At 49.1% G+C, this 23,982-nt stretch overlaps 1 protein-coding gene across 32 annotated transcripts; it reads left to right on the forward strand.

The window, feature by feature from the left end:
* The first annotated feature begins 5,890 nt into the window (after positions 1-5,890).
* LOC141021192 (E3 ubiquitin-protein ligase RHF2A-like) lies at positions 5,891-11,869 on the forward strand. Of its 32 annotated transcripts, XM_073496254.1 has the most exons (11): positions 5,893-6,499; positions 6,570-6,651; positions 6,764-6,986; positions 7,079-7,125; positions 7,611-7,673; positions 7,774-7,867; positions 8,326-8,755; positions 8,913-9,039; positions 10,448-10,606; positions 10,709-10,795; positions 11,423-11,869. In XM_073496254.1, exons 3-5 carry the CDS (start codon positions 6,856-6,858, stop codon positions 7,670-7,672), a joined length of 240 nt encoding a protein of 79 aa, XP_073352355.1. In that variant the 5' UTR covers positions 5,893-6,499; positions 6,570-6,651; positions 6,764-6,855; the 3' UTR covers position 7,673; positions 7,774-7,867; positions 8,326-8,755; positions 8,913-9,039; positions 10,448-10,606; positions 10,709-10,795; positions 11,423-11,869. The 32 variants fall into 32 exon arrangements, with proteins under 32 accessions (XP_073352342.1, XP_073352348.1, XP_073352346.1 ...); XM_073496247.1 differs by lacking the exon at positions 8,913-9,039 and having other exon boundaries at positions 5,892-6,499; XM_073496262.1 differs by lacking the exon at positions 8,913-9,039 and having other exon boundaries at positions 6,764-6,963; positions 10,709-10,800.
* The last annotated feature ends 12,113 nt before the right edge of the window (positions 11,870-23,982 follow it).

The raw sequence follows: 23,982 nt of genomic DNA on the forward strand, positions 1-23,982 counted from the left end.
GGAGGAAGTTACGAGAGACTTTGATTACATTAGTTTAGCAATTTGATTTTGTAATATCAGAGTTTTCAATATTTAGTACCGTGTTATTTTTATCTTAAACTTTTAAATTGTCAATATCTTATCCCATTAATTATAAAAAAGACTTCTCAGTGAGAAACTAATCCATCGAGTTATTGCGAGACTAAATCTTTATTACTTAACCAAGCCAACAACCTTGTTTACAGGCGAGAGACTTTGATTACGTTCAGTTTAGCTATTTTATTTTATAATAATATCAGAGTTTTCAATATTTAGTACCGTGTTATTTTTATCTTAAACTTTTGAATTGCAATTTTTTTATTCCATTAATTATAAAAAAGACTTTTCACTGAGAAACTAAATCCATCGAGTTATTGCGAGACTAAATCTTTATGACTAAACCAAGCCAACAACCTTGTTTATGCACTCATTCTGTACTGTCGACCCCTCAAGTGTCAACACTGGAATTCTATAGTTGTGAACAATGGTGTGGTCAGGACTCTGGATTTTCAGCAAATGGCCCCGTAGGCACCGCATCGTCGCATCTGGCTCTTCCGAATAGTTTTGTCAATAGTGGGAAACTATTGTTGTCACAGTGCACTGATAGAGGACCAGCTCAGCTGCACCTTTTCTTTTAGGTGGTATTCCGTTGCACTCTTTTGCTTGCCATCCTTTTGTGAAAGTGTGAGATGATGTATGTTAGCATTGGTGCAAGATAGATAGGGAGCCTCTCTCTTTACACTTGATCCTGAGTCAACTTGATGATAGAAAAGGAGAGGCACCTGGCCTCCTCCCACACAGCTAGCCATATCTGCAGGGGGCAGTTCCAACATGAGTCCCTTTCGGCGAGATTTCCAGATCTACATGCATTTTCTCAAGCACAATCGATCAGGGCCCCCATTGGCATCTCCTCCTGCTATTGCAAATTCATCCTTTGCTTCTACTTGTCTTGTCCTGCAAAAAGTACAGATAAACAACTTTGGCTTCCATTGGAGCACGCATGTTTTGTTTGTGGTCCTGCCACAAGTGGTGGTGTAATCATGTTTCTTAGGTATGGAGTAGTTCTCAAATCATAAACTCAGTTATTGTGTTGACCTGTGTGTGTGTTCTGAGAACCCTGACGAGGCCCATTAATAATCTGAACAAGATCTTGGGAAATCCTACTTGTGCAGCTGTTCTTTCCTTCGTGGAGACGGCAATATGGCACAGAATTGTCAACATGATTTGACAGCCGGAAGGTGGCCATTGTGACAAATGTGCAATCAGGAACATGTAGTTTACCCTGTTAGGGAGAGGCTCCGTGGTGGTGTCACTTCAGTGTGACAGCAGCTGCTCCCTGAATCTTGTACTTGCAGCAACCAGCCTGAGTTGTAGTTCAGTTATTGTTTTGACCTTATCCCGGTAACTTCAGACTGAATGTGACAGACAGAGATGAGAGATCAGACCAGCTTTTCACCATCAGGTTAATTCTTCCTTAATAGTAAAAGTGAAACTTCCCAGCCAGATGGAGATGGGACAAGATAACTACTAGAAGCCGGACATGTGATAAATGAGCAGTGGTCTTCCTAATTGGAATCACAAGCGAATGGGATTAGTTCCATCTCCAACTCCAAGTCCAAAAGGCAGCTGCTTTTTCCTGTTGGGAGTTCCCGGTGATGGCTACGCCTGTCTGCCACTCTGCTTGCCGCTCCTGCAGGATCAATGACCCATGGCACGGTTGAGAGGCCGGGGTGCTTGCTTACAAGGTGGCTTCTCTTTCCCTTTTACGAGAACTGAAAGGCGGTCACTAGCAATTTGCGAGGAATTATTATGCCCACTGAGACTGAGGGATGGCAAATCGTCCGAGAAAATATCTCTCGTCAAGTGCGTGCGTGTGTTGACATGTTCATTGTTCCTTGGACATGGTTTGGCCACAATGGGAGCCGGCCATTGAGAGAGGCCCGGAAAGGAACGGAAGCTCCCCCTGCTGCTTCAGATGCCAAAACACAAGGAGGAAAGTGACAAGTGGGAGAATAATTTCGGCGGAGACTGATAAGGCCTAGCTAGGCTTGCTTCCATGCACGATGCTTTCTGAAAATTCAGCCTTGTGTGCCCGAATTGGGCACGTCTCTCCCTCTCCGTGCTCTCATCCAATCGCAGCGCGACATTGACGGCCCGGACGCAAGGGAGGATGACTCTGAAGCATGAACATTTCAGACAAGAACTTTCAGTAGTAGTAGCTCTTCTGTTCTGTTTAAAGTGCCATCTGACAGGCGACAAGGCCCGAGTGGGATTCAATGCACAGCATAAGGTGAGAATAGAGATAGCGTTTTGATTCGGTGTGATGCCTGACGAGAGGATACCGGGGAATTCGGAGCATGCTTGGTAACAGTGAGTGAGAAAGGTCGATTTGTAGGAATGGCTCCGGATAAAAGGTTTCTGGCAGGCAAGTGTTAGGCGTCTTTGGAACTCCCTTTGCTTTGCTTTGCTGTCGTCTTTGGTGGTTTGACAAGTCGATCGGTTGCCTTTTGTTCGTACTCCATCAATTATCTTCCATTCGCACAGTGCTGTTATCCTTGGTATCTTAAGCTTGCTGCAGCTGGGAAATGGTGAATTGGTCACTGAAAATTCAGGTTGGTCCATAGAGCATTACCCGACAGTTTCCATTCGTCCAAACCTTAAGTGGCGGTGCTTATGTATATTTTTGGATATTGGGTGAAATTTATTGGCATAAAAAGAGCAACAAGTGAATAAAACCCAACAAACACACCCGGCCTCTGGATAGGCAGGATGCAGACAGTAACGCACGCACATATAATACACGCCAGCAAATAGCAAAGGCATATCAAAATAAAATTATATGTAGGCGAGGAAAAAAATCAAAGCGATCAGATCCGCAACCGGCAAAACTATAACAATAACCATATTCATGCCAACCATCTCATGAAATCACACAAGACAACGAGGTTCTTCCACAACAACACTTTTAATAAATGAGCGACAATTAAGCGTCGTCGTCACCGCATCCAACCAACAAGGCCACCTGAAGAATCAATCCGAGCATATTCGAGCGATCCCAGCAGCTACATGTGATGTGTCCGCCGCCACTGCACAACCATTCATCCTTGTCAAGCCGGCGCCTATAATTTGCATCTCACCCAGAACTCAACCACTAGATCTTGCGGTGACCACCACCATTGTGGAGCCATAGGAGGTCTTTGCAGCACAGTGTGCTCTCACACCCACTCGTCCGACCGGATCTGGATCACCACCTGCAAGCCATGGACAGTAGCGTCGCCGGCCGGTCACCGCGCTCGGGGGAAGTCCAGTACCTCGTCACCGCGGTCCACTTCCCAGCAGAGTGACCGACACCCAACAGACCATCAGAGCTACCTCATGGCTCGACATGCCGATCACCAAACAGGGTCGCCGCCTCGATTCCGGGCGTTGTAGCCAAGCAGCCGAGCACCCACCGTCACACAGGATAGCCGCCGTCTCCATGAGCATGACAAGCCATCGACATGACCGCCAGAACCGGGCACCAAGCCTGAATCCCTCACGCGTTGGTCCGCCCCTTTGAACCATCAAACTGGACCTCCATGTTGCGCCGCATAGAAAGGTTGCCACCATATCTGCCCCTGCCCCGGCTTCCGCTGCCGTCCCATGAGTATGTCGCGCCGGCTAGGGTGACGCACCACACAACAAGGAAGTCGCCCTGCTGATGCTGTCCGCTGGAGCATGCTTCTGCCGTCGGCCTCATCAAGTAGCGGCCAAGGACAGAGAGAGGAGGGAAGGGATGGTGCTTGAGTATATAAGTGACCCAACTTATATATATCGCTTATTGCAACGCATAAGACAACGGTCGCTTACTACGAGCCCATTACCACACGTGAAGTGATCGATCAAGAGTGTTTTTTATCCGGTTTTGGAACCTTCCATCCGGTTTTAGGAAGGTTGCATCCGGGTTGTTTTTATTTTTCTTACCTTTTTTGCATCACTTTTGTCTGATTTTTCTTCTAGTTTTTTGTCTTCATTTTGTACTCTTCATTAGTGAAACTTATTAAAATTTTGAACATTCCTAAAATTAATGAACAATTTTCAAATGTGAAAACATTTTTTGAAGTGAAAATATTTTTTAAAATTGTGATTTTTTTTTAAATTCCCAAATATTTTTTGAATTCGTGATTTTTGAACTTGTGAACTTTTTTTTTTTACTCTTCAACATTTTATTAAATACTCAAATTGTATTCAAATCCGATTTTTTTAATTCACGAACATTTTGTAAATGCACAAACATTTAAAAAAATCATGAACATTTTTTCAATTGACAAACATTTTTGGAATTCATGATTTTTTTGAATTTATGAACATTTTTTGAATTTGTGAATATTTTCTAATTTAAGATATTATTAAAACCTATGAATAATGTTTCAAATTCATGAAAAAATGTTTCAAATTTGTGAATATTTTGAAAATTCGTGAACAATTTTTTCCAACTCATGAACATTTTTGAATTTCCGAACTTTTTTCAAATTAATGAACATTTTCAAATCAAGAATCATTTTTAAAATTTCTGAATATAATTAGCAATAGTAGTTATTAGTGGTGACAAGATGCTTGCTAGCAGTAGCAGTCGGGCTACCAGTATAATTGGCCATGTTCTAGTTAGCCTTAGGTGCGTTTGTGTTTGGTCAAATGCTAATTTTTAAGTTAATAGAAGCGGACGTATGCGGCTAGCGTCGGATGGCGGTCTCCCGCATCCGTATCCGTGGATTGTCCCTCCTGTCCGCGGACGAATGCTGGAGGAAATTTGCGGGTTGTCGTTAGAGATGTCCTTAATAACCCATCATACATCAAAGCATGAGTAGAGTGTTACCTCAATTGTAAGGGTCTGTACCTGGGTAAATTGCATAGTGTGACTCCCATCTGGGCAACATACGTGCACAACCTCATCATGATTACAATAATGATCCTGAACTGACAGTTGGCGCACCATGCAGTGGCGACGCTAGCTAGAGATCAGATCCATATGGGATCCAACTTCCTTGTCGGCGTCCTTATTCCGGGCAAAAGCATCCTCTTTGGCACCCTGAACCTTGCCTCCATCGCGGCTAGGCGTCTTGTCCTCGCCAACACACTTCCCAAGGATCACACTCTCACTTTTGACTTGGTAGGCTTCGGCTCCGCGACATGGCACCTTGCCAGGGAGAGAAGTCAGTGCCCAAGCAACTCCCGAGTCGTGTCCTTTTGCGATCAGACTCATGAATCTGTCGACCACATCATAGCTGTTGCATCTTCCCAAGATAGGTTTGGCGCCTGGTCTGCCTAGCTTGGGGCTAGGTGGTCTGGATTCCCATATCTTCCGACTGCCATGGTGTTGCTCACTGAGGACGAAAGCCATGCGCAGGAAAGATCTGAACACCCTGCTGTTGTTGGTAGCCTGGCTGCTCTGGAAACGTCGGAATGTCATTGTCTTTGAAGGAGTCACACTTTCTACCACGACTCTAATGACGATGATCATCGAAGAAGTGAAGGTTTGGATTGTGGCTGGGTTGTCCGATAAATTTTTTATTGCCTTCTTTGAATCCTTGTATAGGTGGGCTAATAGCAAGTAGCTCGGGTATCGTGATATATGTTAGTTGGGAGAACATGAGCTCTCTCAGAGCTTAGCGACTCTCGGCCGTCGTATCGTTTTTTGGATTTGATTTGGACCATCTGATCTCGCTCCGGGTTGATCTCGGCCGTCGGATCGAAGAGGTGTCATTGTTGCAATGAATAGTTACCTCTCGCTGTAAAAATCTCATGCCACCGCGTGTAATTCTCGTGCCCCGCCGAGGGCATTTTCGTAATTTCGCTATGGGGTATAAAAGCCCAATGCCCATAGGGTTTCTCCCCAATCGGCTTCCTCCCTTCTCATGTTCACGCGAGGGACAGCCGCCGCCGCCCCTTCCCCTTCCAAACTTGCGCTCGCCGGCCATCCTCCCCGTCCGCCGCCGCCGCCGCCACCGACCAGCCGCACCCGCGCTACCATCCCCTCCCCGTTCCTCTCCGAGAAGCAGCCCAAGGGCAGCCGCCTGCCGCTCGGCACAAACGCGGATGCGGTGGCCGAAGGGGGAAGCGGCGCTGCTTTGGCGCCGCTAAGCGCCACCACCCCCCGTCCCTTCGTCCCCCGCCGCCCCTCTGCCTCCTCCCTTCCCGCCACACACCCTCCCTTCCCCTGCGCCGTTGCGCTGCTGCTCCACTGGGTACGAGTTCCATGGCTGTCCGGGATCCATGGCCTCCGACTTGGCGTCGTAGCCGTCAGCCTCGGCGTTGAGACAGTGCCAAGGAATTTCACACGGGGAAGTGGCTCACCGATGCGCGTCTCGTGGCCCCGCTGGATCCGGTGCTCAACACCTCCATCTCGTGCGTCACGAAGTCGCCGCCGGGGACGCTGCGCTGGTCGGTCGGAGGCCGAGCTAGCCTCGTCCTCTAAGTTACCCTCCGGCATCATCAAGCCAAGGTGAGCCCTCTCGTCCTTTCCTTGCATTTTCATGGCGGTACGTGGTGCTGACTGAATGAGGAAGAAGCAGAGAGGGAGATTGAACGATGAGGAAGCAGAGAGGGAGATTGAACGATGAGGAAGCAGAGAGGGAGATTGTGGGACGAAGAGAGGTCCTGGCCAGCACGCCGCCTCACAATCTTGATTGGTTTTTGAAATAACCTCGATTGGTTGGATTTCCACGCGAATTTTACATCTAAAATCTTGTCGTTTGCGTTGTTGCAGGGATGCGGGAGGCAGCAGTCCATTCCTGCGGTCGACCTCATTCTTGATTGGATTAGTAAACAAAGAGGGAGGAGGGGTCGGGGGATGGAGGGATGGAGAAGCTCTCATCGGCAGCGACTTTCGTGGAGGGCGGTGTGTACGCCTGCGACCACACCTGCAGCATCTGCCTCAAGGCCTTCTGCGACAGTGACTCCTCCACAGTAGCTACCTCTGTCTTGCAGATGTAATGGTGATTGGTGATGGAAACCTTTCGATTTGGTGGTAGACGTGTCTGAAGTGGAATCTGTTCTGGTTTTTTGTTTCTAATTGTCACAGGTTACAGGCTGCAAGCATGATTTGCATCTCCAGTGCATCCTTGAGTGGTGAGGACCATGCTTTCTTCTCTTTGCAATTTCCCCTAAAGTTTTGTAACCATTCGATTAGAAATTTAGAATGATATTTCCTGAAACTGTCATACAAGTATGCATTTTGCTGCTATTAGTTTGTTAATGGTAAGATTTGAAACATTAACGAATTGATTTGAGAACCACATTTCTAGAGTTGTAGTTTATATTTTGGTTGTTGAATGATCGGTTTACTGTGTTGCACATTTTTGGCTGTAGGATTTGTTGTTCTGCACCATTTATCTTCATTTCTTACCGCTGCCACTGATTCTGAGCGTTCAGATGAAACACCATATTATCTATATAGTAGCTTGATCACTACAATGACCGGTTGACTGCCACTTGTAATTCAGAAGAGTTGACTCTTCTAAACTATTGGTTGATTTGGTTTAGCACATCTTCGTGTTGCGACTGTGACTCCTTATCATATACTTTCTGATGTGCTAATGCTATTCCTGTTGTAGGTGCCAGAGAAGCTCCCAGTGTCCCATGTGTTGGCAGGCAATCAACACGAAGGGCCCTATGAGGTAGAAATTATACTTTATGTAAACAATTATTATGCACACTGCCTTTGCGATTTTGTTTTCGAGTAACATTTCTTTGTTTATGTACGTACCTGCACACAAGAAATCGGTTTCCTTGATTTTTATCATAATTTTCTTTATGTGAATGGATCCTGAGCTACAAACTCGCCACTAAAGCTTTATCTGTGGATTTACAGGTATAGCCTTTTCTTCTTTCTCTTGGTAGCGTGCATTCAATCATGGATCATGTTGTTGTGCTCGTCTTTTTTATGGTGTTGTAGAGAAGCTCCTTACTGAAATTTTTTCAGTCTATTATCTTCGAAAGTAGCATTATTTATGGTCAACCGAATTTTCATGTTTTTGATGTTTTTCCTATCTGGGCTCTAATAGCTATTATTGAATCAACCTTCTCAATATACTCTTCCTCTTACAAATTTACCATTTGATTTCTTAATTCTAGATAGCTGCTATTGGTTGATTTAGGAAAAGTATACCTTGGAATCATAGTTCAGTTTAATTCTAGATAGTTGCTATTGGTTGATTTATTTACATCACCTTGATCACTACAATCTCGCATGAATCATAGTTCAGTTTAATTCTAGATAGTTGCTATTGGGAATACAACACTGTTTAACATTCAGTTTTGTTTTCTCAGTGCTTTGGAGAAGATGGACATGAGGCCCCAACCTACACTGGCATAGCTAGGCAGGGGAGTATCCTTCCACTTGACATTTCCTTCTCAGTTTTGTATGGTTAATTTTTAGAGCCGTGGTTACTATGAAAACCGAGATGTGGATATTGCAGTATTGATCTTAGTTCAATTCATTCTATTACGTAGCCTCACTTTGTTATCCATGATTTCCCTCATTTGATTGATTTGACACATGTTCATTCACTAGATTATAGTCTACTTCATTTTTTGTGTCTTTAGTTCTAGGTTGTTTTGATTTAAGTGGTACTTGATTTCTTGGCATTGTTCATTGTCTCGAGCCATGTCTGAAACTGAAGGAAAGAAGGCCCTGACCACTCTCATCATTTACTCAAGTAATAACACCATCGGCGACAGGAACGACAAGCTGACGCAGGTGAGCTTAGTGTCTCTTATGCTGTCGTTTTATGTCTTGGCCTCAAGTTCACAACCAGTTCTTTGTTTGGTGAGATGTATGTGTTCTTTCATGGTTATTCTCATTAAGTGGCTGCACTTTTTTTTTCTCAATTTGTGTTCTGAATTTGAGTTTGCAGATGCATGCCTCGATTGTTTATATAAATGTGTAAGTAGAAAAATTCCGTGGGCAACAACCTGGGATAGATAAGAGAGATACGAATCATACGATGGTCTTTCAGAAGAGATGCTGCTACGAAGATCTTTGTATGTCCCTTGCGGCCATGCCGACAACTTACTGGATGTTTTTCTTCCAACGTGGATCTTCTTTTCTTAAGAACCAACTTTTATTGTAGATCTTTTTGAAAGCATGGCATATGAAGTAGAACTGGATTTTAGATAGTTATATCTACGTGCTTGTCCAAGTATAGACTTCAATATATAGCTTGTGAAAATTAAAAAAATGTTTGGTTTAGTGAATTTCCTTTGTCCAAGTATGATTCCTGTTATACTTCCATTTTTTTAGTTGCCACTATTTTTTATTTTGTACTAAATTGACATTTTGAAATAAGCTGACGACGATCCTCGGCAGCGAGACAAGTGTATGGAAAATTCAGTTTCTTTAGTGAACTCAGTCGAACCTTGCAATTTTAAGTATGTGCCAAGTCGTGCATAGCTTTCTGTTTTGTGTAAGTGGAAAGTATTAGTAGTTTCACTTTGTCCAATTTTTTGAGGGACAACTTTTGGGAGTTGCTCCAAACTTAATGCATTCATGGGATCACCAATTTTTGGCGCTGGTTGAGATTGGGTAGGCTGTACCATGAGTTCCTGGATGATTGTGGCAATTCTCATGCTTGCTTGCAAGGATGTTGCATGAATTGGAGAGATTGGGACTGAATACTGACCTCGAATATATATTGATGCTCCTATCTTCTCATTGCATTTGTCTCTCCATTAAATTAGTCAAGTTAAATTTTCAGTACCAATTCTACGATGTATTCCCCTCATGGAATTTTGATTCCTCTTTCTATTAGAGTTTTATGTCTTATTTATATATTAGATTTATTTCTTCTCCTATGACATGCAGTTCTAAAGTTGCGTTTCCGTATGCATCTACGCCCCACCAGTATACTTGGTCTTTCAGTTACGCCATCCAGTTTCCTCCCTTTTTGCCTGGTTATGGCCGTGGTTAGCTTAGGAAGAGAGAGCAGCACAAATGAACTGCATTGATAAGTTCACATGTAGCAAAATCCGGATTGAAGTGATCCTCCAATTTCACGAATAGCATACTGAATATGGATCTATTAAATAATACTGAATGTCATGATGGCCTTCCCTGGAGATGTAGTTCTGAATATCCTACTGCTCTATGGATCTATTATTGCAAGAACTGTATAATGATATGCAGTGAGCTGCTTCATACCATCATTTAATGTCTATGTATTCTATCTGATTAGCTTTCCTTAGTGCCATCTGACGAGAGTTATTCTTGTTGCCTTGTACACATCTTGTGCTCCTATGATGGGGGCAGATGATGTTATTTAATTAATTATTGGAATAAAATGATAATCCATTGGGCTCCCTTCCTTCCTCATGTCTTTTTTTGCATGTATAGTACTTCACTGCTTCCTGCATGTGATTCCATTTGATTTTACTTTGATTTTGTTTTTTGCAGATCGTTTCTTGGTGGCTGCTAATGAATCATGTAATGATTGCGCAGAACTCACCAGAGGAAAAAGACCGAACTGCGGAGTTTCCCCATTGTTAGAGCTCTTGGTGCCCGGACAAGACCTCTATCTCGATTCTCCCTTTGCAGCTCGGCTCCACCGACCAGGTCTGTCCTCATTAATAGACGGTTACATGGTTTGTTTTCCTTTTGAACTCTAAATGTGTGCCCACCTCTGAGTAATTTCTTGGATCCACGTGTTCTGTTCAGATGGTGATGGCTGACGAAGAGCTCGATGTCCATGGCTCGTCAGGTTCCGCTGGCTCCACTAACAGCCGTCTACGGGCGCTTGCACAGGTCAGGTGAAACCCATCCTGTCCCCTCTCTGATTTTACTGGACGGTTGCAAAAATATGATGAGTGTGTGACTCAGGAATTTTTATAATCAAAAGAAGTACTCACAGATGTAAACATTGCTAACTCTGCAAAGAAACACACATCTGATCTAGGGATTATTGATGCTCGCAGATAGTAGTAAAGAAATAGTGATATTTAGATCCAGGCAGTGTGATGATTTTAAATCTATTTCTTTGATGTGCTCTTCGTGTAGTTAATAGCTCTGTAGGTGTCTCCTCGATTGATTAGATGTTGTCTAGGCCTTCTATGTAGATGTATTTTGTTTAGAAAGCGCAAGCATTCTATGTGCTAATTAGATTTCTGTCTTTGAAGGTGATCATATTGATCTTACCTTATCGACTGCTCTTACTAAAACAAGTTGTATTTTCAACTGATTAATAGCCCCGTTGTTCTTAAAAATGCTCTGCTCAATGACAATCTGATTAACCGATAGACTTAACGTATCTTTTTTTATCACTATGACTGCTTTTATCCGCGACTGGTTTCTCTGATGTCTCTCTCGTGTTGTGATGCAATTACTGTAAGCAGCTCCTCGCGGCCTTATGTTTTATGTTCTCGGGCACTGCAGGATACCAAGCGAGTGTTTAGGATCCCACACAGGGCATTTCTTGACATGCTCCTAGCACACCTTGGGCTAATCACCGGCTCAGTATGATCGTGTTGTACATGAGGACGGCAAGATCTGTGTGACCATCTTTTTCAACACCTCTACATTGGATCTTGGAGGACCAATCAGTATGAACGCGTCGTGTCATCATTCCTCCTGGTCTACATTATGCCCAAGACATGCAAAGTTGTGGATCGTCTGTAAGCTACCATTTGCTTTCGTACGTCCTATGTCTGTGATATTTGCTACTAAACCTATTGTGCTACGTGCTTTCTATGTTCGTACATTGTTAGGTGGCTCCTTATTGTGTGCATACAAATAAACCTTACTTCTGAATGATTCTTCATTAGTTTTTTTATTTTTATCATGGTTGACAGAATAATGAGTGAAAAAATTACTTTGCTTAAATCTGGTTGCTCGGCTGACAAAGATATGCTTTCTATGCTTGTGATGCTTTCTATGCTATGGATTTTATGTATTGGATTAGGGCCGGTGCTTACTTAGGCCATTTTAATTTTAATAAGCCTATTGTTAAAGTTCAAGATACTACGGTTGATGGCTGAGTACAAATGTATATAAATTGTCCTTGGAGTTTCCTTTATGGTATATACTGAGTGGATTGTAAATACTGTTACCTTGGCCATTATTCTTTGTATGATGTATACAGTGTGAATGCATATGCTAAACCTGGCGTTTGGACCGGCACCCTCGCGCCTTGGCGCGATCTCGATCTAGTACTTGTGGATGAATGTTTGCATTTGGACACAAATGATGTAATGCGCTGGACAACCCTCTCTTTTATGAATATATGATTTGCATGCTTGTGGTATTCTAGATAGAAAAAAAAGGTTGCATGCAATTGTGTAGAAACAAAATATAATTAATTTTATTTATAATACAATCAAATTACAGTCTTGCCTCGGTTCAACCAATGCAGGCTTACACAGCAACGCTGACATGGCGATGAACTCCAAAACAATATCAAATCAAAACTTGAAAATAGCGACAAAGAATCTGTTCCTCAGAAAACAGAGGGAACGAAATGCAATTGCGAATAATAAAACAAAAAATAGTACGCAGCCGAAATCCAAAGCCCGTCCACTGAGCCACGCAGCAAATTAACAAGGCCAAATGGTTCGGCCACCAACGACGTACACTGGGTGGATGTAAGTCAGCGGAAGTGCTTGCACTCAGAGTTCAACACCAATGAGCAGCCTCCCCGCGAGCCGGAACCCGCCGGCGAGCAGGCCACGACCTTCGAAAAGACTCCGGCCCGCGTGGTGACCGCCCTCAGCACCCGACGCCGGCGACGGCGCGAACCCCGGGGACGCCGCAGGTGGCATGGCCTCGACGAGGAGACGGCGCGCGTCGGCGGTGGGCATTGCTACGGCCAGGCAGCCGGCGAGGAGCAGGGCGAGGAGGCAGGTGGTGGCCAGGCTCCTGGACGAGACGAAAGCAGCGGTCATTTTGGTTCGCGTCCTGCGTGACCTGCAAAATGTGTGTTGTGAATTGTGATGGATCAGGTACGTCAAACATAAGCTGACGGAAGTTTATATAGCTCGATCGGTCTGTGCCAGCATGAGCTCCCATGTTGCACGTTGGCTCAACAACTACATGCACCGCATACACAATGCAATGTGCAACCCACTAATTAAGTCAGTTCATGCACTCCCTCAAAAAAAAAAGTCAGTTCATGCACGTCCTGTTAATGCTGGACACGTCGAACGGAGTTCTCCGCTCGTAGAGCTATATGTGAAACAGGTCGTGTGAAACAGATGTCCTTTTCGTTTTCTTCATTCGAGTATATTAAAAATTAAAAAGGGGACATGATAATGGGGAATGTTTCATGGGAGGCAGGTCACATGAACGCCCCCCAAGCCGTCTGATGATGATCGAACAAACGGTAATTTTTTTTGCAAATAAACAAACGGTAATTTGTTTTTACAAAACGTGGCAAAAAAAATCTGCTTTTTGAGCTTCATGGAAATTTTCGCCTGCGAACATGGCAAATCTTACAAAATTATCATGAGAACTTTAGTTGGTTTGGCATGGAAAATTTGACATTCGACGAGAAAAACGCTCCCACAAAACGTTCCCTAGATAAGGGGTAATGATAACGGGGAATGTTTCCCTGGCGGGAGGTCACAGGAAGGGCCCCAAGCCGTCTGATCATGATCGAACGAACGGCATTTTTTTTATAGAACTGGCAATTTTTTCTGCGTTTTTAGCTAACATGGCAGTTTTCGTCTACGAACATGGCCAATCTTACAAAATTGTCATGACAACTTTAGTTGGTTTAGCATGGAAAATTTGACGTTCACCGAGAAAAACACTCCCGCGAAATGTTCCCAGATATTGTGGTCCAATAAAATAGGAGTAAATGGCACCGGCAGTGCCATAGCTTGTCCGGTGGGTGCACTTTAGCTACATAACTCGTAAAAACGGAAGAACATGTCACAGAACTTGTGATGCCACAAACTAGCCACACCAGCTGTTGGACCGGCCGGCTGGCCGTTTTTTTGCTCGAAATGGTCGCACGCGTCTCACCTGAGGTCGGTGGGGAGTGGTGATTTTGTAGAAAATGTCCATACTATTTTTTTTGGAGGTACATTTTGCAAAAAAAAAAATCTAATACAAAACGAGCGAAATCCCTAGCCCATTACTAAGTCGACCAAAACCCCTAGCTCATTCCCAAATTGACCAAAATCTAGCCCGGACTATCGCGTTCCTAGATCGGAAACCATGGGCGCGGCATGGACAGCAGCCAGACAGCAGCTGGCGGCATCTGGCCTCGGGCTGAAACCGTGCTCGAAGTAATAAGATTTTGGCACTCAGAATACTGTTTCGCTAATTACGCCTTCAAGACGGCCTCATATGAGAAAATTTTATACATGAATTTTCTTCGTCTCGTCAAAACGGTCGATTTTGATATAAAAATTGTCTTAATCCAGGGTCGTATGCAAAAGGTAGAGCCAAAAATGCGCGGCTGCATCAAGATGGCTGGACACTCTGGGGATAATCATCCGGGTTTTGGATTTCTCTGAGGATGGCCGGATACTCTGGGGATAATCATGCGGGTTTTGGATTTCTCTGAGGATGCCCGGACACTCCGGGATGTTCGTCCGGGTTTTGGATTTTTCTACTGCAGACTTCAGAAAACAGCCAAACCACCCTCAAGATGGCCTTTGATGAAAAAACGTTCAACACTGAAGTTGTTCGTCTCGTCGAAACGGTTAAGATTGCTTTTGGGCTCATTTCCATCCAAGGTCGTTTACTGACTCAAAAGTGATCCGCAAGATTCAGCCAGATTGTAAACCGAACAGTTTTGGAAAATTCGGATTCCGAGTTGGACCCAAACTGGGGTTTTGAACATGAATTCTAACCTTTATTTGCACGGGAAGTTCATCCGCCTCTTATATACCTAAGGGGTGACGGCCGATTGAATAACAACACACAATCGCAAACACATCTACAAATTTTTCATCTACGTCTAGTTAAAAAAAACTTTTTCATCTACGTCTTGTCCCTTCCTCGTTCTTCGCCGTTCTTCGTGTTGGAGAGCTGTGAATCGCGAGGCTCTAGGGGCGGCTTGGCCGACCTAGGGAAACTCATACTGCGGTGCATCACCCCCGGCGTCGAGGGTACATGTGACATGTTTGTGTGCGAACACATTCGCTCCCAAGACATCCAATGCACTTTCCTATGTCCGTTTTCATCACCCCACCAAAAGTCACGGATCAATCTCTCGTATTTCTCACAAAAAATCTGGGTCATTTGGAAGACCTCCATGCAATAAGTTTGGGAGGGCTTGGAGCACTAATTTGATGAGGACCTTGTCGGGGGAAATCGACACCTATGGAATCACTGGGATCCCTTCTACGGTTGGCGGGCGCGAGGTTGTGCAAAGAGCGGGTCTGACAGGAAGCACACGGATCGTTTACCCAGGTTCGGGCCGCGGAGATGCGTAATACCCTAGTCCTGCTTTGGTGTATGTATTCGAGTGTTCTTGAGCTAGCTACGGGGTGCAACTTGCCCAAAAGATTCGAATCCTTCTCCTGGTCGCCTCGGGCCTCCTTTTATAGGCAAAAGGGGCCGCCACAGTGGCACACTGGAGGTGGAAAGGTGTACAGTGGATGAGTCTATCCTCTGGCACCGTCGGACAAATGCATTCAATGCGCTGCCGACGTGCCCATCTTGCTTTATCGGGGACGGCAAAGAAGCACGTCCCAGCTGTCGCCGCCTCGCCTGGCTTCGACACGCGTCCGAGCTAACGAGGCGTCGCTGCGCCACATTGGCTGGCTGCTGGGCTGGCGCGGTGGTGGAGCCTTCAGGAAGACTTGCATGCCACCACGCAGGTGCTTGCTGAGTCGGTGTAGGGGCCGCTCGTCGCCACGCAGGTGCATGCCCAGCTGGTTGAGCTGGCAGCTGCATGGGGGCGGCGGTGGAGCCTTGGCAGACGCGGGCCTGGCCATGGCCTTGTACGTGTCCTCGGCAAGGGCCTTGTCGGGGCCCCGGCAAGGGTCTTGCCGTGGCATCGTGGTCTTCCCCAGCAAGCGTCTTGCCGGGGGCCTTGTGGATTTCCTCGGCTAGGATCCCGCCGAGGATCGTCGTCTTCTGGTCCTCATCTGATCTTGTGTGTTTATGGTCTTGACGAAGATCTGGCAGAGGTTCAGCCGAGTGCAATACAACATCCCGGATGTTCATCCTGCCGCCGTGATCAGCGCATTCCATCAGAATGTGCGTAACCGCAAGATGCGTGAAGAGCTGGCAATGAACAAGGTCAAGGATGTGGCCGAACTTTACGTTCTGGCCGATAGATGCGCTCGGGCTGAAGAGGGGAGGAAGTACCCCAGTGAAGACGCCGGCGCGGAAACCGACTCTACCGACGAAGACACCGCCGCCCCAACGAAAAAGGGTCGGCGTCGCAACAGGAAACGCAAGGGCAAGGCCGTGCTTGCTGTCGAGGGATCCAACGACACCGGTGCCGCCAAGAAGGCCAAGGCAGACGACCCCGGCAAGGAGATTGCCGGGTGCGCTGCTTGCCGGACCTTGGCGGCTGCTGACAAGCCAGGAGGCTCCGACAAGCAGTACTGCAAGATCCACTGCACCAAGGGCCACGACCTCCAGAACTGCCGACACGTCGAGCTGCTTGCTGAAAAGCAAAAAGCCGAGTATGAGGGGCGAGACAAGGAGAACGGCCAGGATGGCGCTGAAGGATCCGACAAGAAGCATGGCGGCCAAGGAGGTCGCCGCGGCAAGGATAACCAGCAAGAGAGGCCCGTTCGGGGCCGCGACAAGAAGCGGGAAGACGACGATCATGACAAGGACGACGAGTCCGGCGAGCATGAATTTCAGAAGGCTATGGAGGCCATGTGCGTCGATGGTAGCGCCTCGCTGCATACTTCTCACCGCCAACTCAAGCAGTGGGTGGATCACAGCAGCGGAGCCGTCGTTCGACGCTCAGAAGCCGCTGAAGTGGTCCAGCACGCCCATCATCTTTGACGCCAAGGACCACCCATCGCACAACTGCGGTCGGGTGTTTGCCGTTGTTGGTTTCACCAACGATACGCAACCTCAAGGTGAACAAGATGCTGGTTGACGGTGGGGCCGGTCTGAACTTGATCTCACCCATTGTGATCAAAAGGCTGCAAATTCCTGATGGAGACCTCGAGGAGATGGGCACATTTTAAGGGGTCAACCCGGGAAGGAGCCAGCCGAAGGGGAAGGTCACGTTGCCTATGACATTTGGAGGCGAGTTGAACTACAAGATGGAGAGGATTGTCTTTGATGTAGCCGAGATCCCTTTGCCCTACAACGGGATCCTCAGTCGCCCGGCACAAGCCAAGTTCATGGCGGCGTCGCACTACGCCTACAACACGCTGAAAATGGCGGCGGCGTACGTGTCCTCGGCAAGGGCCTTATCGGGGCCCCGGCAAGGGTCTTGCCGTGGCATCGTGGTCTTCCCGAGCAAGCGTCTTGCCGGGGGCCTTGTGGATTTCCTCGGCTAGGATCCTGCCGAGGATCGTCGTCTTCTGGTCCTCATCTGATCTTGTGTGTTTATGGTCTTGACGAAGATCTGCATGCCACCACAGAGGCGCCCCCAAGCCTTGGTCCCAATGTAGTTGGTTGGTGGTGTTGGAACCCGCGGGCTCAAGGGTGGCCTGCTCTGCTGGCATCGGGCAAGTTGCCCCGGCAAGGCTCTTGCCGGGGCCGCGGAGGCCGCCCCGGCAAGGGTCCTGCCGGGGGGAGTCCACCTCGCCCTCTTGCTCTTTGTATCTCTGGTCTTGGCGTTACCTTGGTTGCCTTGTGCCTTCGGCTCCCCTCCTTTGCCCTGCTCAGTGTGGCCGTGGGCGCGGCTCCGACTGTCCGTGCACAAGTAAAGGGGTAAAAAAGGAGTGCCCCTACTTTTGTACACCGACAGGAGCCCCCGGGCCTGGGCCACACATAAGCGCGACACATTGTTGGGCCAGGCCCAGAACGATGCGCAGGCAGGCGGGGCGGGATTTTTACCGCGATTCTTTTTCGTCCGCTGTGCTCCCCCACGACCCGCATTGAACGCGCGACGTGGAGGATTGTGCGTGACGTGGGGGTCATGCATGGGGCGGTTCCCGCATGCATGCGTCACATCGTGGTAAAGAGGCGGCTCGTGCCTTCCCCATAAAAAGAGGGAGGCGCAGAGGCACGGCTCATTTACTGAGTGGACTCGGGTCATGGTCTTCAAGGCGTCTGTGCCCCACGATCATGGGGCGGGGAACGGTCGCCTCACCCGTCCCCTCGATCCTGCTCACTCGCCACTTGTCCCCCATGCAGGTGGCAGGCGGTGGAGGCGGGAAACCGGGCCGTCGCTGATTGGGGCAGCGGGTCGGTCCCGATTCCCTGCGCCCCTGATGGCCGGATTGGTCGGGCGGGGCGGCCGAGCCTCGACCCCGCCCCTTTATAAGAAGGGGGAGGGGGGATGGCATCCCACATCCTTTCTCATCTGCCTCCATTCACTTCGGCTCCTTTCTTCCACCTGCCATGGCGAGAGAGGGCGCTGGCCCTTCAACGGTGGCGGCGAGGGTCACTGCTCGACAGCGCGTCCCTCCTGTTGGGGATCGTTGCAGAAATTAAAAAATTTCTACGCATCACCAAGAACAATCTATGGAGTCTTCTAGCAACGAGAGGGAAAAGAGTGCATCTACATACCCTTGTAGATCGCGAGCGGAAGCGTTCAAGTGAACGGGGTTGATGGAGTCGTACTCGTCGTGATCCAAATCACCGATGACCGAGCGCCGAACGGACGGCACCTCCGCGTTCAACACACGTATGGTTGGGGAAGACGCCTCCTCCTTCTTGATCCAGCAAGGGGAGGGAAAGGTTGATGGAGATCCAGCAGCACGACGGCGTGGTGGTGGAAGTAGCGGGGATCTCGACAGGGCTTCGCCATGCTCAGCGAGAGGGAGAGGTGTCACGGGAGGGAGAGGGAGCGCCAGGGGCTTAGGTGCGCAGCCCTCCCTCCCCCCTCTTTATATAGGGGTCAGGGGGGGGGGGGGCGCCGGCCCCTAGAGATCCCATCTCAAGGGGGGGGGGGGCGGCGGCCAAGGGGGGGACTTGCCCCCCAAGTCAAGTGGGGCGCCCCCCACCCCCAGGGTTTCCAACCCTAGGCGCAGGGGAGGCCCAAGGGGGGCGCACTAGCCCACCAGGGGCTGGTTCCCTTCCCCACTTCAGCCCATGGGGCCCTCCGGGTTAGGTGGCCTCACCCGGTGGACCCCCGGGACCCTTCCGGTGGTCCCGGTACAATACCGGTGACCCCCGAAACTTTCCCGGTGGCCGAAACTGGACTTCCTACATCTCCGGACCATTCCGGAACTCCTCGTGACGTCCGGGATCTCATCCGGGACTCCGAACAACTTTCGGGTTACCGCATACTAGTATCTCTACAACCCTAGCGTCACCGAACCTTAAGTGTGTAGACCCTACGGGTTCGGGAGACATGCAGACATGACCGAGACGACTCTCCGGTCAATAACCAACAGCGGGATCTGGATACCCATGTTGGCTCCCACATGTTCCACGATGATCTCATCGGATGAACCACGATGTCGAGGATTCAATCAATCCCGTATACAATTCCCTTTGTCAATCGGTACGTTACTTGCCCGAGATTCGATCGTCGGTATCCCAATACCTTGTTCAATCTCGTTACCGGCAAGTCACTTTACTCGTACCGTAATGCATGATCCCGTGACCAAACACTTGGTCACATTGAGCTCGTTATGATGATGCATTACCGAGTGGGCCCAGAGATACCTCTCCGTCACACGGAGTGACAAATCCCAGTCTCGATTCGTGCCAACCCAACAGACACTTTCGGAGATACCCGTAGTGCACCTTTATAGCCACCCAGTTACGTTGTGACGTTTGGCACACCCAAAGCACTCCTATGGTATCCGGGAGTTGCACAATCTCATGGTCTAAGGAAATGATACTTGACATTTGGAAAAGCTCTAGCAAATGAACTACACGATCTTGTGCTATGCTTAGGATTGGGTCTTGTCCATCACATCATTCTCCTAATGATGTGATCCCGTTATCAATGACATCCAATGTCCATAGTCAGGAAACCATGACTATCTGTTGATCAACGAGCTAGTCAACTAGAGTCTCACTAGGGACATGTTGTGGTCTATGTATTCACACATGTATTACGATTTCCGGATAACACAATTATAGCATGAACAATAGACAATTATCATGAACAAGGAAATATAATAATAACCATTTTATTATTGCCTCTAGGGCATATTTCCAACACCTCCTTCCCAAGAGCCTGCGGCGGCGGAGCCGTCCACGAGAGGAAGGGAGAGGGGGCGAGGTCGAGGTCGCCGTGGCGCTCGGGGAAGAGGGGGACGGGGCGGCGCACTGGCCTTGCCCCTGCTAGTGATGCCTCCCGCGATGGAGGGCCACGTCGGGGACCAGCCCCGTGAGTTCTTCATCAGGCTGAGCCGGCCACCGCGTCGTCGTCTCCGTCTCCCTACCCCATTTTCTCAGGAGATGGTGTCGATCCGCCCCAGACCCTCAGGCTGCACATGAGGGGCTGCGGGAATGGCGGTACGTGGGTTGGCGTCGACTTCCCCGCTCCTCACGTCATGTACCTCCGCCGCGGATGGAAGACGTTTGCTCGCGTCCACAGCCTGACGGCGGGGCTCGTCCTCTACTTCAAGTTAATGTAGGGCGGCCTGCTCTCCGTCAAGGTCTCTGGAGATCTTGGAACTCGCCTAAAGTGCTGCGTGGAGAGCTCCTCCGACGATGAAGATTCCTCCTCAAGCGGGAGTGACGAGGAGGAGAGCGACAGCGACGGCGAGGGCGTCGAGCGGCGGGACGCCGACCTCGACTCCGACTGACCGCGTCACTCCTCCCTCGGCCACGCGCCCTGCCGAGGGCCTTCCTTGTCAAGCTCTCCATCGGCGCGTTCCCTGTCGCCTCCTTGGGCGGCTGGCGTAGGAGAGTTGGAGAAGGCGAAGAAGGAGGGTGGCGGCCGTCAAGTCAGAGTACGCGGGCACCGACGCCTTCGTCGCGTATTGTCGGCCTGCTGCCTCATCTTCCAGCTCCCCTCCCGGCACCGGAATGTTCTCTTGGTGCCTCCTGCTCCTCGTACCTCGCCTAGGCGCTCTTTTTGCCCTCCCGCTATCTTGTTCCACCTTCTGAGGAGAGGGACAAGAAAAGGATTGCGGGCATCTTATCTCTTTTTAGTTTGTAAGCCTGCGGGCACTTGTTAGATTTAAAATTTGTAATCCCCTTGCTCATGTTTTTCATCCCGTATGAACTGTACCTGTATGGGACGTTTTTAATGAAAAAGGGTGCTTGCCGGGTTCTTTGTGCATGAGCGATGCCCATACCAAGGAGTGAGTCCTTGTTATTTTTAAGGTAAACATTGACGCCCGGCAACAGGCCTTGCCATCCCCTTACTTCAGCCGACCATTCTCATGCTCTTGGCGGAGGCAGGGGCGAAGTAGAGTTAGGCCCCTTGTTAATTTCCTCGCCACCGCGACTACAATCCGGTTCTGACCCAGGGACTTGGGTACAGGAAAAGGGGGAGCACGGTGGTATAGGAGCAAAACGAGGTTTCATACGTCCCAACTTCATACGAAAATGCACAACAGAGGATGAAAGACTTATCTGAATCTGCAGCCCCCGGCAGCCTTGGCCTGCCGTGGTTGGATTCTTGTATCTGCAGCCCGTGGCAACCTTGGCTTGCCGAGGCCGGAGCGCCGGCTCGTTCTCTTTCTCCCAAACAGCTCAGCAGAAACGTCCATGTACCCTGCGAGCCAAAGAGGATGGAAAGGAACAGAGAAACGCACACTCGACCTCTATGCTAGGGGTTAGTCGCCGCTAAGCACTATCAACCCTAACCGAGGGAGAGACTTAACCTACCATGCATGCTATAACTTAGGGCGCCAGCGCTTCATTTATTTATGCTCAGGGTCTGTGCCTGGCTTTGTACAGAGGGTTACATGCCTTGCCGGTAAGGCTTGTACAAAAGGTGGTTTGCCGGGGGCCCCGGCAACCGCGCCTTATGGGTAAAACTTGCGAAGATGTTCAATGTTCCAGGAGTTACTCACTGGAACAACATCTTCGGTCTCCAGGCGGACTGCGCTAGGCCTGGTGACTCGTATTACCCGATAAGGGCCTTCCCACTTCGGCGTCAACTTGTTGGAATTCTTGGCCGACTGAACGCGCCAAAGAACAAGGTCGCCTTCCTCAAAGCTTCGGGCATGAACCTTGCGGCTATGGTAGCGGCGCAAGGCTTGCTGGTAGCGCGCTGCTCTCACAGCCGCCCGAAGATGATCTTCCTCGAGGAGCGTTGCGTCATCTTGCCGCAATTGCTCTTGCTCAAACTCGTCATAAGCGAGCACTCGGGGCGACCCGTATGTGAGTTCCGTGGGGAGAACTGCTTCTGCCCCGTATACCAGGGCAAAGGCTGTCTGGCCGGTGGCTCGATTTGGCATCGTCCTGATCGACCAAAGAACCGCCGGCAACTCATCAATCCAGCGCCTTCCGCTCTTGTGCAACTTGTCAAAAGTCTTTGTTCTCAGGCCTCGCAGTACTTCAGCATTTGCCCTCTCCTCCTGGCCGTTGCTCCATGGGTGTGCCACGGAGGCGAAACAGACCCTGCTGCCGAGGTCTTGGATGTACTGCATGAAGGTGTGGCTTGTGAACTGCGTGTCGTTGTCGGTGATGACCCTGTTGGGCACACCAAAACGGCAGACTAGCCCCTTGAAGAACTTGACGGCTGACTGTGCTGTCACCTTTCTCACTGCCTCCACCTCCGGCCACTTTGTGAACTTGTCGATTGCAACGTACAAGTACTCAAAGCCCCCGACAGCGCGGGGGAAAGGGCCCAGTATGTCGATCCCCCAGACCGAAAACGGCCAGGAGAGAGGAATTGTTTGAAGGGCTTGAGCTGGTTGATGAAGCTTCTTCGAATGGAACTGACACGCTTCACACTTGGTTACTAGTGCCGTTGCATCCTGGAGGGCAGTGGGCCAGAAGAAACCTTGCCGGAACGCCTTGCCGGCAAGGGCCCTCGACCCTATGTGGGATCCACATATGCCTCCATGTATCTCTGCCAACAGCTCTAGGCCTTCCTCCCGGGGAATGCACTTCAATTTCACACCGTTCGGTCTTTTCCTGTACAGGACATCATCGACGAACTGATACATAGCAGACCGACGGGCTACTTTCTCTGCTTCTTCCTGCTCCTCAGGAAGCTCCCCTATTTGGAGGAATCAGACGGTATGATGTGCCCATGCCGGAGCCTGGGGCTTGACGGCAAGGACCAAAGGCAGTTCCTCTGCCATGGGAGCGACCGTCTCTACGGCTAGGGTTTGGCACCCCGCCAGAGTCAGTTGCCCCTTAGCAAGCTCAGTATCCACGACAACATCCTTGCCGGCGGCCCCGGGGGGCTCGGCGGGAAAGTACTTGCCTGGGCCTGATTTCTTCCGCTTGTTCTGCTCTGTTGATGGTTCGACGGATGGTTGAGTTAACCGAAGCACAAAAGTACCTGGTTCCACAGGTAGTTTGAAGGCAGCATGCTTCGATAGATAGTCGATGATGTCGTTCTCCGCTCGGGGAACATGCTCCGCTTGTATACCATCAAAGCGCTCCTCCAGCTTCCTCACCTCATCTACGTAGGCCTCCATCAACGGGCTCTGATAATCTTTGTTGACCTGCCTGACGACAAGCTGTGAATCACCCCTGACGATGAGCTTCTTAACCCCGAGGTCTGCCGCGATCCTGAGACCGGCAAGCAACCCCTCGTATTCAGCCATATTGTTGGTGGACATTTCCCTGGGAAAGTGCATCTGGATTACATACTTGAGGTGCTCTCCGGTGGGTGCGACAAGCAGCACACCAGCACCGGCGCCTTGCAGCGAGAAAGCCCCGTCAAAGTACATGATCCAGTTGCGACTTGCTTCCTTGCCAGGGAGAGTGGTCTCCATGATCTCTTCGTCGGGCGTTGAGGTCCATTCCACAATGAA

This window comes from Aegilops tauschii, chromosome 4 (genome assembly GCF_002575655.3).
Source record: "Aegilops tauschii subsp. strangulata cultivar AL8/78 chromosome 4, Aet v6.0, whole genome shotgun sequence".
Taxonomy (NCBI): domain Eukaryota; kingdom Viridiplantae; phylum Streptophyta; class Magnoliopsida; order Poales; family Poaceae; genus Aegilops; species Aegilops tauschii.

Coding starts and splice junctions, on each gene's coding strand:
- LOC141021192 (XM_073496240.1), top strand. CDS start 6,856: ATGGAGAAGCTCTCATCGGCAGCGACTTTCGTGGAGGGCGGTGTGTAC. Junction 6,964..7,078: donor GCGACAGTGACTCCTCCACA/GTAGCTACCTCT, acceptor TAATTGTCACAG/GTTACAGGCTGCAAGCATGA. Junction 7,126..7,610: donor CTCCAGTGCATCCTTGAGTG/GTGAGGACCATG, acceptor TTCCTGTTGTAG/GTGCCAGAGAAGCTCCCAGT.